Raw genomic sequence first — 15823 nt, forward strand, 5'->3', positions numbered from 1 at the left:
GAAAGGAAAGGGGGCGATTAGCTGTGGAGCCAGCCCCAGGGCGGGATCAAAGCATCGCGTCGGCTTCCCAGGTCCCTGCTGAGAGGTGGGGATTCACAGCAGGAGGCACTGAGGGGCACATGGCCTGAGGGGTGTGTTTCAGGCATAGGTGTGACCCAGAGGTAGGAGGGGGCCCATGGTATCACACACACCCCCCCTATTTCTACCCCCATGCACGTGACCCCAGGCCCAATCGTAACCAGTGTTCAGCCATCAAAGCCTTCCCTTCGTTCCATCCCACTCCTCCCCCCAGGGCACCCTCCCACCCTGGGGCTGGGCCCCCTCCCAGGATCACTCCCCCCCCTTTCCCCCCCCGCTATACAATCCAGTCCCACAGCCCCACTTACAAAGATGGCGAGCAGGATGAGGTTACAGGGGAAGCGTCTCCTGGGGAAAGTCAGGGAACACACAGGTCAGGGTGCAGGCAGTCAGAGCCCAGGGCGCTGCAGGCTGGGGGGGCATGCGGGGGGGTCGGGGTTTCTGGGGTGAGCACAGCGTGATGTTGCCTGGGGCAAGGGCACCGCTTTGGCCCAATGAGACTGCACGGCACAGGGGGGTCCCCATGAAAACCGGCCCCCGCGTCAGGGCAGGCCGCGGCCCGGATGGACGGGAATTGACCCTGGGGGGCAGCCTCGTCTCATCGCCCCTTGGGGATGGAGCCAGAGCCCTTTCTGGCCTCGGCCCCCTGCCTCAGTCACTCCCCCGCGACCCGCTTCCTAGTGCCCAGGGGACTCAGAGCCGGGGCGCGGGCTCGGAGGGAGGGGCCGCCCTCTCTGATCCCCAGTGAAGGAGACACTCACCTGGGGCCCGGGCAGCAGGCCAGCACCAGGTAGCTGACCAGGAACACAGCGCTGGGGAGGGAGAGAGACAGAGCTTGGAAACCTTCCCAGCCCTGCTGCCCACCCGGAGCTGGGGCCGGTCGGAGCCGCGTGCAGGGCAGCAGAAGGGCCGAGGTTCATTTGTTAAGTTTCCACATCGCGCCTTGGCAGTAGGGAAGCATTACCCCCATTGCACAGAGGGGAAACTGAGGCACGGAGCCAGGAAACAGCTCCTCTGAGGTCAGATGATGTGGTAGAGGCAGTATGGGCAGACAGCTCCAACAGGCTCCTGCTCCAACCATTAGACAACGCTCCCCCTGTAACCCCTAACCTTTGTGCTTTAACCGATACAGTGACATGACCAGTCATTATTGCTCGAAGAACCAGAGTTCCCACCCGAGACCAGATCTCAGCTGGAACGTGGCTGTCACAGAGTTTTATGCATATAGTTTCCTTGTATTTTGTCTTAAAGAAAGCAAGCTGTGATTGACTGCCCCTCTCCCTCCCCGTGCCACCAGGGGCTGGAGGCGGCGCCCACACAGCGCCCTCTGCCTCTGGCGTGGGGCACCAGCGCCTCGTGGCACTCAGCAGGGAGCGCGCTGACCGAGCGGTGGTGACTCTGCCAGCTCTCACCGGGCGGTACAGGAACCCAGCCAAAGGGCAGGCGGGCCCGGGATGAGCAGGGAGGGGAGTTGGCAAGGGCAGAGTGATACTTACTAAGAGGCGTAGTACACAGCCATGTTCCTCTGCACAAAGGTGCGGACGGGGGAGCTGCGAAGAGGGAGAAGAGCGTGAGATCGGTTCCTGGCTCCACCCGTCACCACGTGGCCCCTTCTCTGCTCCCCCGTGGTCTCCACCCCCCAGTTTTCACAGTGCGGGCCCTAGCAAGCAGCAGACTGACCTAAGGGAAAGCTTGGAAGTGAGATGCTCCCTGCTCGTCATCACCCCCAAGCCGTTACCTGCCCCCCACATAGCGCAGACCCGCAGTGGGGTCCCCAGCCCAGGAGCAAGGACAGGGCTTTAACCTTGCCCTGCTCTGTGCTCAGCTCCCCAGACAGACCCGCCAGGACCTGTCACTCCGCACAGCCCATCCCACAGGGCTGCACCCAGCCTGGCTTTAAACAGCCCCAGGGTGGGGCTCCCCGTCCCTTGTGAGACAGTGCTCATCTCCTCCATCCCGGAGGCAAGGCTCTGGCTCCTCCCTTCAGTGGGGGGACGGGGCATTGGGGGCAGTCATCTTCGTTCCTCCGGAGAGTCCTTCGTCCCAGCTCCTGGGGCCCCGTGGAGCAGGGACCAGCCCCTGGGACAGCAGCAGCTGGGGGCTGGTGGCAAGGGCAGGGCTCAGGACAAGGTGAGACTCACACGAAGGTGAACACGGCGATGATGCCCACGGTCACCAGCAGCTGGACTGAGATGATGGTGTAGACCTGAAAGAGGCAGGCACAGAGGGGTCACCCGTGGGCACCGGCCCGGCTCCCCCGCGGGGCACAGGCAGGCACAGAGGGGTCACCCGCGGGCACCGGCCCTGCTCCCCCGCGGGGCACAGGCAGGCACAGAGGGGTCACCCGTGGGCACCGGCCCGGCTCCCCCGCGGGGCACAGGCAGGCACAGAGGGGTCACCGGCGGGGACCGGCCCAGCTCCCCCGCGGGGCACAGGCAGGCACAGAGGGGTCACCCGCGGGCACCAGCCCTGCTCCCCCGCAGGGCACAGGCAGGCACAGAGGGGTCACCCGCGGGCACCGGCCCAGCTCCCCCGCGGGGCACAGGCAGGCACAGAGGGGTCACCCGCGGGCACCGGCCCTGCTCCCCCGCGGGGCACAGGCAGGCACAGAGGGGTCACCCGCGGGCACCGGCCCTGCTCCCCCGCGGGGCACAGGCAGGCACAGAGGGGTCACCCGCGGGCACCAGCCCTGCTCCCCCGCAGGGCACAGGCAGGCACAGAGGGGTCACCCGCGGGGACCGGCCCTCTCCCCCGCAGGGCACAGGCAGGCACAGAGGGGTCACCCGCGGGCACCGGCCCTGCTCCCCCGCGGGGCACAGGCAGGCACAGAGGGGTCACCCGCGGGCACCGGCCCAGCTCCCCCGCGGGGCACAGGCAGGCACAGAGGGGTCACCCGCAGGCACCGGCCCGGCTCCCCCGCGGGGCACAGGCAGGCACAGAGGGGTCACCCGCGGGCACCGGCCCGGCTCCCCCGCGGGGCACAGGCAGGCACAGAGGGGTCACCCGCGGGCACCGGCCCGGCTCCCCCGCGGGGCACAGGCAGGCACAGAGGGGTCACCCGCGGGCACCGGCCCGGCTCCCCCGCGGGGCACAGGCAGGCACAGAGGGGTCACCCGCGGGCACCGGCCCGGCTCCCCCGCGGGGCACAGGCAGGCACAGAGGGGTCACCCGCGGGCACCGGCCCAGCTCCCTGCACAGACACGCCAAGGCGGCCCCGAGGTGTCTCTGCCCCCAGCTGCCCAGCACCCAGGCGCGATGGAGCCGCTGGCTCTCAGTCCCTCTCCTGATGGACTCGGCGACAGGCAGGGCACCAGGGACCGGGCGGGCCGTGGAGATCGAGCCCCTCATAGCCCTAGAACTGGTCCCCGCGGGGCAGGCAGCGGGGGGAAGCTGGCCCAGCCGCTGACCCTGCTGGGGGCTCCCACCGAGGCACAGGCTCCGGGCGTCCTGTTAGCCCAGAGAGCGTGGAGGGGAGGGGCTCTGTAGCCGAGGCCACTCCAGTCCCAGCCCCCTCCCCAGCCCAGGGCCGTGCCCCTAGCCCCCGCCAGCACTGGGGGGACTCTGCAGCCATGGAAGCATGACGCTGCCCCCGGCCGCTGGCCTCGCCACGCAGACACGCCAGCCACAGATCCCCGGCCCCGCACTGGTACCCAGGCTCGCTCCGCCGGCCGCAGCCTGTTCCTGGGGGCCAGAGTCTGGAGGGGGACACCCTCTCCCCACCCATCCCCCCGGCTCCCCCACCCTGCACCTCCGGGGGCTGGGCAGCCCGGCTCCCTCCGGAGTTACCTTGCGGATGAAAGCGTGTCGCACTGTCTTGTCATCCATGGTGCCTGCTCTCAGCCCGTCCTCCTCCCCCGAGCCACCAGTGCCATAGCTGTCTCCTGCGGGGGGGACGACAACGGGGGGAGAGTCAGCGCCCGAACGCTGGCACGGCTTGGGGGGCATCAGCTCTCCACGTGCCCTGCTGACCTGGCACGTGTCCGGGGTCTGCCCTGCCCGAGTGTCAGATCCCTTCCTGGCTGCCTCTCCCCACGAGCTCGGAGGGGGCTGCCCCGCGGGATGTCCCAGCCCAACGGCCCGTCGGCACCAGCTGGGGTATCGCTGGCAGCATGGCCGAGAGGGCCGGGCCCAGACAGGAGACGCCGGCCTGGTACCCGGCAGGGTGAGGCCGGGGGTGCATCTGGCACGAGGCGCAGGGAAGTAACCGTCCCCCCTCTCTAGCGGCGCCATCTCCTCCCCCCGCCCCAGGCTCGGCCCGTTGGTCAAGTGTTTCAGGGTGTCCTCCCCACCCCCATCAGACCCCACCTCCTTCTGGGTGGGACCACCAGGCCAGGCTGCCCCGTCACAACAGGGCACTGCCCGATGGGACCGACTCTCGGGTGCCGGGGACAGAACAGACCAGCCAAGCTCAGCCCAGCTTTGACCTGATGGGACTGGGGACTGGAATATTTTGCCTCTTACCGGGACGTCTCCTCTCTGTCAGGTCTGGGTGAGCGACAGATCGGAGCCGATCCATCCCAAGGGTTCGAGGAACCCCCCACCCCCCGCTCATATCAGGTCTTGCAGAGCCCGAGTCACCGTATCCATTACCCTGCCCTTCCAGAGACCCCTTCCCCTCACCCCACCATCTCCTCTGCCTTGCACTCCTCACTCCTCTGGTCCCACATAGGCACTGCCACCCTGATGGCATGTCTGGCCCCGTCCCCTGAGAGCAGAATCCAGCCCGCTGTTACTCTCTTTGCCCCGGTCCCTGGGGTGACCTGCTTCTGTGCAGAACGGGACCAAGAGCAACTGGAACCAGGGGTGGACCCTTCTCTCTTTCAGCACGTTGATGGCCCAGTGGGTTTACTCTCATCTCAGAAGGGGATGGGGCCAGATGGGCCATCAGTGGGTTTCTGCATCATGCCCCCTATTGTGAATGCTCAGCTTACCTTGGTTCATCGGGAGTGTTGACATGGGGGGTACCGGGACACCTGGGTGGGGATATCCTCCTGGCTGTGGGTAGCCCCCAGGATACCCTCCGGGCTGCGGGTAGCTCCCGGGATAGGGTGCAGGTTGCGGGTAGCCCCCGGGATAGGCTCCGGGCTGCGGGTGGCCCCCAGGCTGCGGGGGGTAGAGGGGATTCTTGTCATCGTAGGGCGGGGGAGCACTGGGGTACGACATGGGGACTCCCAAAGGCTCAGCCTGGCGCTCAGGCACCTGGAGACAGAGGGAGAGAAAAATCTGCCATTATTGTCTGCGCAGTTCATGGACCCTTAGCCAATACTCACGACGCTGGGCCACGGTGGCTCTGTGCGCCAGAGTCCAGCTCGGCGCAGACCCACCAGCCAGAGCCCTCCTCCCAAGATGGCCAGCGTGATATTTCTGCCTGGTCAATAAAAACTATTACTGACCTCAAAAGAGACCCAGCGCAAGGCAGATCCTGGTAACCAAAGAGTCAGTTCAGTGGGTGGGTCTTAAATGCCGACAATCATCTAAGTCATTTTGGCCTCGGGGCCCCAGGCAGCGAATTGCTCTCCCCAAGTCCTTCCGGGGTTCAGATCAAGTGATCTCTCCATGCAGCGCCGGGGCAGCAATTCTGTGACATCCCAGCCAGCGAGCCAGGGTTGGGAGAGACAGGGCCACGGAGCCAGCTCACAGGAACCCTGGCACCAATGGCCCCGAATCCCTTCCACTGGCTTCGTGTCACAAGAGGCCAGGAGCCCTTTAAACCCTCCTCACTGCAGCCGGACACACACAGGAGCCTGACAACAGAGGTGGCATTTTTGACAGGGGCCCAATCCTGCTGCCATTAAAATCCAGGGGAGTCGCGCCAGACATCAAACAGGAGCCGGATCGGGCTATGCCCTAAGCTGGAACCCCAGCTGGTACATTTCAGCACCCTCAGACAACGGCGGTGTCATTTGGCTGCATTCAAGGGGAATTTCACCCGCCCAGGGATCACGCTACGGTTCTTCCTATATTTCGTCGCACTTTGTTGCGAAGGGGGTCACACCCTGACAAGAGTCAGGTCAGGCCAGAAAGAGGCAACAGCCCCTGATCAGTCACGGAGTAGCCAAATGGTTGGCCAGTGACAGAGGCCACGGGCTTTTGGGGAACAGATTCTGGTCACGTTTGAGAGGCGGGTTTACGTATACAGGGCTGGTAGATGATCGGTCAATTGTTACAGACTCCAGTGGGTCAATAGGTTGCTTATCCCCCATCTGCAGCACCGTCTACCGCGGGGCTTGAAACATCTGCAGCCGATGCCACTCACCACGGCAGCCTCTGTTCCTTATACACTAACCCTTTGTAAGTGGAACCTGAATGGGAAGCAGGACCCAGATTCCACCCCGTGACAGTCCAGGCTTCGGACACCCCCCAGTCAACCAGTGCACAGACGCTCTAGGGACTGTCGGACAGTCCGGGTGTTGGATCGTCCAGGGAGTTTGCAGTGTGAAGCCTGGACGCTGGCAGACAGGGCCCCGTGTGGGACCTCAGGGAGTCTGGGACAATCCAGCCAGTGGCTCTGCAGTCATTAATTGCCCAACAAGGATCCTTGATCTGACACAAGGGCACCGATCTGTGGCCGTTATGCAGGCAGCACCCCCACTGACCTCCCAACTGCCGGGTGTGTCCACGGGACGGGGACAGTCACTCTCCTCATTACTACTGATCCAGCCACTCGCGATCCGGGGGGATGTTACTTCTCCACTGTGCCCTCGTGCAAACGGCAGCCAAAGCAGCACCAGCTAGCGGGAGGTGAGTGGGACGAGTCATGGTGCCTCCAAGGAGCCGGCCTCTCTCCGGAAGCTGGGAGTTCACCGAGTGGTGCAACGCAGTGCAGGGTCCCAGACTCATTCGAGGCCAGGATGAAAGTCTAGCCTCGACGTCAATTGCCAAACTCCCACTGACTTCAATGGAGCCAGGAGGGCTCCCGGCACACTTAGCACCATAGAAGTACGTGGCACAGTCCCAGCCCTTGAGAGCTCAGAGTCCGGGACAGGAGCTCAGTGAAGGCAGGAAGGGAGACCGAGCTAGGGAGGACACAGGGTTTAAAGGGGGAAAGAGGCGCATCGTGAATAGGCAGGAACCAGCCATCCCAAGGGCACGGCCTGAGAGAAGGCACGGAGCAGGAGAAAGACGCAAGGAAGCAGAAAGGGAGAGAGGCCTGTGTGTGTAACGCACAAGCTGTATCAGGTGTGACCATGTGGTGCAATAGGGGCAGGGCCTGCAGAGAGGACAATGGATCTACTTCTTACGCCAACTATGAGAGCTCGCTTTTACCCCAAGTGGCAGAAAGTTTTCCAAGCAAAGGAGCAGGGTTCTAGTCCGAGCTCTGGGCGCGTGAGACTTATCTAGTCGCTGTGCCCAGACTGGTTACAAGCAGGAGGCAAGGAGAGCCCAGAGGCACAAGGGCAGGAGCAGGAATCTAATGCAGTAACAGGCTTGCGATGCATGTCCCAGTCTCGCTCTCACATATGTAACAGATTAATTAACCCCCTGTTACCATACTTTCAGTAATACTAAGGGGAAGAGACCTGGTGCAGGCCATCGGGGCTGCACCATGCTTCGTGCACAGCTTGTCATTAGAGACGGCCACCTTAGCTTCTTCCTTTGCATTCGGGGCCACGCGACACACCCAGAACTCTCTCCCAGCAGTTGTCACACACGAGAAGCATAGAACTGGAAGGGATCTCGAGAGGCCATCTAGTCCAGTCCCCTGCACTCATGGCAAGACTAAATATTATCTAGACCATCCCTGACAGGTGTGTGTCCAACCTGCTCTTAAAAATCTCCAATGATGGAGATTCCACAACCTCCCTGGGCAATTTGTTCCAGGGCTTCACCACCCTGACAGTTAGGACGTTTTTCCTCATGTCCAACCTAAACCTCCCTGGCTGCAGTTTAAGCCCATTGCGTCTTGTCCTGTCCTCAGAGGTTAAGAAGAACAATTTCTCTCCCTCCTCCTTGTAACAACCTTTTATGTGCTTGAAAACTGTTCTCATGTCCCCTCTCAGTCTTCTCTTCTCCAGACTAAACAAACCCAGTTTTTTCAGTCTTCCCTCAGAGGCCATGTTTTCTAGACCTTTCATCATTTTTGTTGCTCTTCTCTGGACTTTCTCCAATTTGCCCACGTCTTTCCTGAAATGTGGTGCCCATAACTGGACACAACACTCCAGCTGGGGCCTAATTGGGGTGGAGTAGGGCAGAAGAATTACTTCTCGTGTCTTGCTTACAACACTCCTGCTAATACAGCCCAGAATGATGTTTGCTTTTTTTGCAACAGTTTTACACCGTTGACTCATATTTAGCTCCTGATCCACTATGACCCCCAGATCCCTTTCCACAGTGCTCCTTCCTAGGCAGTCATTGCCCAGTTTGTTTGTGTGCAACGGATTGTTCCTTCCTAAATGGAGTACTTTGCATTTGTCCTTATTGAATTTCATCCTATTGACTTCAGCCCATTTCTCCAGTTTGTCCAGATCATTCTGAATTTGAATCCTATCCTCCAAAGCATTTGCAACCCCTCCCAGCTTGGTATTGTCTGCAAACTTTATAAGTGTACTCTCCATGCCATTATCTAAATCATTGATGAAGATATTGAACAGAATCGGTCCCTGCGGGACTCCACTCATTATGCCCTTCCAGCATGACTGTGAACCACCGAAAACTACTCTCTGGGCACCTAAAGACAGACCCGTCCCTCAGCAAGGAGAGCAGGTTGCCTGGTGGCCCCGAGGACTTGGAAGCCCAGGGCCTGATCCGGAGTTTCCTTTCCCCCCTTTTTACTGTGGCCCAAGCCCACCAACTTCACTGCCCTCTCTCCTGACTCAGCTGGTGCGAGAGGAGACACAGGCCCCAGGTCACGGATGAACCTGATCCAGCCTGCAGTTTAATTTTCAGGTCTGTCACAGCAGATGGTAGGGCTTTGGGGAGGGCACCCAGAGTATTTAACATCTGCAAACATCTTGGGCCTCAAGGGGTCCCCTTGAAGTCCCAGAGCTGCACCGGGATGGCTTGATTTTTTCCTATGTCTTACAAATCCTCCTTTGGATCCTCCACCTAATCCCATGTGCATAGAGCCTAGAACACCTGGGTTCTATTCCCAGCTCCCTCACTGGCCTGCTGGGGGATCTTGGGCTAGTCAATCCCCCTCTCTGTGCCTCAGTTCCCCCACCTTTGCAGTGGGGAGGATGATCCTTTGTAAAGCACTCTGAGGTCTACCAAGGAAAAGCGCTGTACCAAAGCTAGAGATCATCGTCACCAACTCCAGAGCGTCCTTGGCACAAAGGGGAAGGTTTTTTGCGTGGACGGTTTCCTTGTAACACATTCCACATAAGTCTCACCTTTTTAGTTTTAAGGAGGTTAACAGTGTCCCTCCTGAAGGGCCGAGGGCCTCTCCCATCCCTCCCGCAATCCCATGTCTTGAATGTTCCTACCTGATGAGCTAAAAATTAGAACGCTGGTAGGAAATGGGGTGACAATTTAGCGGTTGAAGGACTGGGACTCCATCCTGGACCGGGAGCTTCCTGTGTGGCTCCTGGAGGGAGGTCAGTCTAGTGCAGTCTAGAGCAGGAGACTGGGTGTGAACACCCCCAGATTCTATTTGCCACTCAGTGACAGACTCGCTGCCTGATCTTGCACAAGTCACTTCTGCTTCAGTTTCCCCATCTAGAGAGCAGGGACAATAATACCTCCCTGCCACGCTTGAGACCCGCTCCCAACCCTCAGCTGTGCGGCACGTGAGGCGAGGAAAATACCATAGCCAATTCTGGACCATCTAAGAGCGTCCACTCAAATTCCCAGCTGCAGTGGCGGGGCCAGAGCTAGGCCCTTCCAGGTAGAGAAGCAGAAGTCCCTCCAACAGGAGCACAGGAGAATCCCCCTTTGCCTCGAGCAGTATAGGGTCTATGAAACAGTCTGGCAGTTCTGATTCCAGCCAGCAGAGGGTAATGCTGACTGATACCCACCGCTGGGGTGTCGTTAAGCCCATGTAAATTATCACAGTAACTCATTTCTACTCCCACGCTTCCAGGAGGAAAGAGCGGCTCAGATTAGCTGCCTCTGACATGGAGGCAAGGGGGAGCTGGCTGCCCGAGCAGGGTGTGAGCAAACGGCAGTCTGACCTGCTTCTGTCAATGACCACATCAAACCACCACCGGTCAGAGTGAATCTGAGCCAAAGCCTTCCGCTCCTAAGGCAGAGGCTGGGGTGAAGCTGTAGGGTAGAACCATGTGGGGCGGGGGGCTGATCATACAGAAAAGGAAGGCAGCAATCCTTCTCAGGGAGATCCTGCCAGATGTCTTGGCTTTGTTTTAGGGTCCCTGAAAGGGGCACACGCAGCAGCTAGAGAGACCCACAACCCGCTAGGCCAAGCTTTCCAGCTCTAGGGCTGGTGGGTTGTAGGACTGCTTGAAAGCCGCTGGGGTGATGGTGAAGGGATCAGAAGCTCATTCCAAGGGGCACAATCACTCTCCTTAGCAGGTATCAGCTGAGGCTCCCCACTGGGGACCAGGCCCCATTAGTCACTAACCCCACCCCGTGCCTAGGGAGCAGAGAGGCTCCAGAGGGTAGAATTCCCTGCAGAGTCCCAGCTCACCTCATCTGATTTGCCCCAAGTAAACTCACCCACCTAGATCTAGCAGAAGCGAACGCAGGATATCCTCTTCTGGGGAGCGCTCAGCTGCAAGCATCCGGGTGATAACAGGGCAGGCCCCACCCAGCTGCCGCCGCTCTGCTCCCTGAGAGGCACAAGGTTCAGCCTGTGGTTCTCTCATTAGCCAGCCCATGATTTCTTCCTATAGAGAAGCACCCGCAATCCACAGAGAAAACTGCCAGGGATTCAATAGGTGCCCAGATGTCGCAGCGATTGGGCCATATAAGTACCTAGCTAGATCCTCTAGGTCCTATTCTAGGCACTCGCGTTGCTTGTTTGAGCTTTTGCTCAGGTGCTGATCCTGCAAACACTGACATGGACACTTACTTCATGCCGCTGGACTCAATGGCAGGGCAGATAAGCAGAGACACTGCAAGGTTTGGACAGTGAAAATGGTCTGGTCAGTTTCACTTTTCTTTCCAGTCAGTTTCACCGGGCCCACTCCCTCCCCAGGCAAACCCTGTAGGGGTTGGGCTGTAAACTTGGCAGGGCAGAGAGGAGCTCTTTGCTCAGATGATCTGGCTGGGAATTGAAAAACACTCTGGAAAGGTATCAGCAGGCCTTGGCTTTTAGAAACCTAAATGCAGGGCCCAGAGGTAAAGAGTGTCTCTTTCAAGCTGAATCAGGCCTGCTCTCTAAAGTGGGGTGGGGTGTATGTGTGCGTGGTGGGGGTGTTTGCTATGTAGGCCTGCCCTCTGTATCGTTTTGTTAATTTTATGACTGTGCAGCCAAAAATAAACCGCCCGGCTGGTGACCTGGAAACCCTGGCGTCTCGAGTCCCCGGAGGGCAGGGATAACCTACCACCAGTTGCCACCCTCCTGCCTAGGACAAACTAATTGCCCCGATGCTGCCGTCAGCACGTAGTGCCCTCTCTTTACAGCACGGCGTTGGGATAACCGGGGGGCTCCGCACCCAGGGTGCAGGGCAGACCCAGGAACTTGGAGCTGGCTTGGGTGAGTTGCTGCGGAAAGGAAACAAACAGCATCCTAGCAGACAAAGGAGAGGACAGGTGGGTATGTGGGCAGCTCAGGGCCTGACCCTTTCCTGGCTTTGCTCTCCAGGAAGGAGCATCGGGCACAGGGCAGGAGCTGGGATTGCTCTTTGTCCCAGGTCACCGTGACAGAGCCTGAGCACAAGTGAGGGGGTCGGGTGACAACCCAGAATGGGCAGGTTGGTCCAGCCCTTCAGGAATTAAAACACAACAGGACCTGCCATGGCGCACGAATACAGTCAGATAATCTCATGGCCTTTTGCCTGTGTCTCCACTTCCCCCTCCGCCTGGCCGGATGGCAGGCCAGCCAAAGGCCCCAAGTTCCTTGCGGCAGTCCCCACCGCTTGCCTTTTGTCTCCCCTCTGTTCGGTTGGGTAAAAAGGGGAATTTACTCTGTAACCAGAGGCCGCGCACCACGGAGCCAGGGCCATGGCCCTTACGAGGTGTGGCTTGGCTGGGCTGTGACGGGGCAGATGTGACCGCAGCCCGTCAGTGTCTGAAGGGAGCTGGCGTGCGGCAAAGGGACTAGCGCGAGCAGAACGAAATCAGGATGGAAAATCAGACTCGGGAAGAGTCAGATCCCAGGGGAAGGGCTGGGAGCCCCATGGCCTGGGACTTCTACAATGAGTCTAAAGAAAACCCCAGGAAATGTACAATCAGGAACAAGCCTGTGCTGGGTGGGACCAGTCTGCGTGAGAGAGTCTGTAGAGAGGCAGATCTGATGCCTGCTCCGGGGTGTAGCCACTCAGCCAGGCTGCTTCCTCCCTAATGACTCAATACGCCTGTTTTGCTCTTTATCTTCTTTTGTGCAAAGCGAGAGCCAGGTGAAAAGGGAAAGAAACCCAGCCGTGGCCTTGGCAGACCGAACAACTCCAGAGCCGAAAGGGAAGCAAAAGATGCATAGGCTTTGCCAGGCCCCACTGCTTGGGGGGCTGTTGATCAGATTGTGAGAAACATCCAGGGTTCCCGGGCCATGAGACAGTTTGTGACAGAGACCTTGGAGCGGGGGGGCTGGGTTAACACACCATGCTCTGGCCTGGGAGACCTAGCAGTGGGGAGTGAAAACAAGGGAGCTGCTGGCCCACAGGCTGCAGAGAGTTGAGTCACTGGTGACCTGGGTTTGCCTCTGTCCCCCGCAAACCCATAGCCCCCCCGTCTTTCCAATCTCAGAACCACCATGTCATGAACTGGGGTGCTCTGGGCGAGAATCACAAAGGGACGGAGGCGTCTACGTCTGAGTTTAGGTGCTTAAGTCCCAGTTTTAGGCTCTGCTGCCATCCACAAAACTCCTGTCTAAAGCCACATGGTGCCTAAGTTTTTAGGGTAAAAGTTCCCTAGGCGTTTGAATTTCTGCCTCCGGTCATGGGCCCTGCTGCCCCCCTCTAGGCATCTAGCCACCAGTGTCTGGCCTACACCCAGGAGCAAATCACAGGCCGGAGGAAGAGAGGTGTTTGCCCTCCTCTCTTGCATGCTGGCACAAGGGGGTGCTTGGCCCCATGTGTTCCCAGTGATGCTCCCTGCTCTGGGGTTGCTCAGAAAGCTGGGTGGGGGGAGCCGGAGAATAACCTAGGCAGGGCCCGACGCTGTGTCTGGGAGAATCCGCGTGCCACGTTACCAAGCACGGGTGCAACTAAACCAGCCTGACTAGTCCGGTGCCAGGGACGCCCTCTCCCCACCGTCAGCGGGCCGCACGCCTCACGGGTCTGTGGCGCAATTGCCTGGCACTCCCGGGGAAACCCAGGCCCCGACCCAGCTCTCCGTGCTCCACGGTTGGAGGACTCCAGCCACGCCTCCCTCCCGGCAACTGGCCGGCCCGGGGCGCAGGTCCAGCCCTCTCTCTTGCCCGGCTAGTTCTATTCCTGGCTCCTCTTCCCTGTCAAAGGCTTCCAGGAATGTAGCTCCCAATGCGCCTCCTGGTCCTTCCCCGCCCCCCCTCCGCAACACCAACACGCACTCCGCAGGGCCAGATGCCCCGTGCAGCTGCTCCCCGCCCATCACGCCCAGCCAGCGCCCTTCGCGGGGGCAGCCCGGCCCACGAGTCCCCTGGTGGCTCCAGGGACCATGCGTGAGCAGGCGCTGACAGAGAGGAGAGGGCTGCAGGGTGAATGTGGCAAGGCACCAAGGGCTCGGCATTCAGTGGGGCAGCTGGCAGAGCCAGATTCCCCCCGCCCCCTCTTCCAGCTCAGTCTTTAACTGACTGTCTCCCCAGGCTTTCCCCCGTCCCCGCCGAGCCTCAGTGCAGGCTCCCTCCCTCCCTCCCAGGCCACAGCCCCTGCAGCTCATCCCCGTCCGGCACCCGCCTTAGGACAGTCTTAGCCACCATGGCCGGGCGGCCCTCGTTCCTGGCCTTTATCGGCGTGCTCCTTACCCCTCTCAGGCCACCCGTACACTCCCCTGCCTGCCCCCAGACTTGCTCTGGTCCCCTGCTCTCTCTGCCCCTTCTCATTCTCCTCCTCACAGATCCTCCGGGCACCTCTGCCACCTCGGTCTCCACATGCCCTGGCAGACTTTGCTCTTCTCCCCGGGGTCTCTGGTTTCCCCAGCCTCCTCCTGCCTTTCTCCCTCCTCCGCTCTCCCCAGCTCACCAGACTGCCCCATTCCTTTCTGACAAGAGACGGTCCCATCCCCATCAGCTTCTTGTGACCTCTTCCATCACCTCATGACCAATACAGGGGCCGCACGCGGAAGAGCCCCCCGATCATGCCAGTCTAGCCAGTGCTTTCTCCTACGCCAGCTCCATGAGCGTCCAGAATAATTATCCCAGCCCCACCCTAACCTTCCAGCGCGTGCCTCCCTCTAATCCTGCCTAGGAACCTCCCATGCCTGGTGGAATAGCGCCGCGCAATCGGACCGGGCAGAGGTGCCAGCCCTGACTGCCCAGCAGGGCCCGCCTGGCACAGGAGCTGGGGGATTTGATCTCGCAACCCGCTGGCCCGGAGGAGGCTGTACCCCTACCAGGGGCAGCGAGAGCCAGAGAGACAAGCCCTGAGAGCTCGGACGACCTCTTTGCCCACAGCTGGAACACATCTGCCCACCGGCGGCTCGTCGGGGGAGGACATGGATTCAGTACCTGAGCTCTCGGGTCTCTGGGCAACAGCCAGGCGTGGTGGGGCCTTCGGGAACACGAGCCGGGATGAGCCCCCCAGGCTGGGTGGGACTCCGGGGGGCTGCGTGAGGGCTGATCAGCAGCCCCGTGCTCTAGCTTCTCTGCTGTGTCTGCAGAGCAACCTGGGGCAACCAGCTCTCCCCCGTGCAACAGGCGAAGGGGTCCTCTGCTGTCCGGCCTCCGCTGGTGTCCCAGAGGCCAGTCCCAGCAGCAGTACAGGGCAGGGGCGTTCCGGCTGCATCCCCCTATAACCCAGCTCTCTCCTGCCCCATCCCATCCCCCTCCCTCCAGCAACGGCCCTGGCGATCGCATACCGTTCCCCAGCACACGAGCCCACCCTGCCAGCCTCCGCCACCCCAGTGACGAGGATGCCTTCCCCTCCTACTGGGCTTTCCTTCTTTCACCGCCTCCCTCATCGCGCCCGCCCAGCGGCAGAGTCTCGCTCCTTAGGAGCCCGTTGCTCGGCGCGGGTTCTGCTAGGCAAGAATTGCGCCCACAGGCAAGCAGCCTCTCCTGCTCTTTACACAGCCACAAAGCCCAGGGAGCACCCAGACACGGCTGCCCCAGACCAGCCCCTCCGCCCAAAACCTCCAGAGCCAGCTGCACCCGCTGCAGCTTCCGTCACACAGAACACGGTGAGCGCGGCTAGCGGGCTCACCAACCATTTAAAGGGGCGCTGCCCTCCGCCCCACACAACCCCGTCGCAGCCCTCTGTGCCGCCCAGCTTGCCCTGCCCGCTGCTTTTGTTGCCTACACAAGATTTCCCTCCTCGGCTCGCCCTCTGGCTCTGACGCAAGCTGGTGGGACGACTGTCGCTGGGCCGCATGGTCCCACCATCACTGGGCAGCGCGGCTAACACAAGGCAGGAGTAGACAAGGAACCGGAGAGCCCCCAGCTTGAGACTGAACCTCGGGGCCACCTTCCCCCAAGCAGTCGCTGAGTGCGGGGAGCTGAAGTTAACCCCCGGCCCACCAAGGCGCAGGCAGATCTCCGCTCCGTCACAGCTGG

The 15823-nt window shown here is 60.8% G+C and overlaps 1 protein-coding gene across 4 annotated transcripts in view; it reads right to left on the bottom strand.

Annotated features, from left to right (window-relative positions):
* The window catches only part of TMBIM1 (transmembrane BAX inhibitor motif containing 1), a 30127-nt gene that overhangs the window by 4478 nt on the left and 9826 nt on the right, over positions 1-15823 (bottom strand). Inside the window, exons 1-7 of one of the 4 annotated variants that reach the window (XM_043525413.1) lie at positions 10694-11109; positions 5010-5277; positions 3865-3959; positions 2220-2284; positions 1575-1628; positions 840-890; positions 387-426 (exon numbers count right to left, since the gene is read on the bottom strand). In XM_043525413.1, the coding sequence (XP_043381348.1) occupies positions 387-426; positions 840-890; positions 1575-1628; positions 2220-2284; positions 3865-3959; positions 5010-5241 (537 nt within the window). In that variant the 5' untranslated portion in view covers positions 5242-5277; positions 10694-11109. Of the gene's footprint in view, positions 1-386; positions 427-839; positions 891-1574; positions 1629-2219; positions 2285-3864; positions 5278-6364; positions 6528-10693; positions 11110-15823 lie in introns of those variants that run through there. The other 3 variants (XM_043525414.1, XM_037913088.2, XM_043525415.1) reach the window with 3 other exon arrangements.

This window comes from Chelonia mydas, chromosome 11 (genome assembly GCF_015237465.2).
Source record: "Chelonia mydas isolate rCheMyd1 chromosome 11, rCheMyd1.pri.v2, whole genome shotgun sequence".
Lineage (NCBI taxonomy): Eukaryota > Metazoa > Chordata > Testudines > Cheloniidae > Chelonia > Chelonia mydas.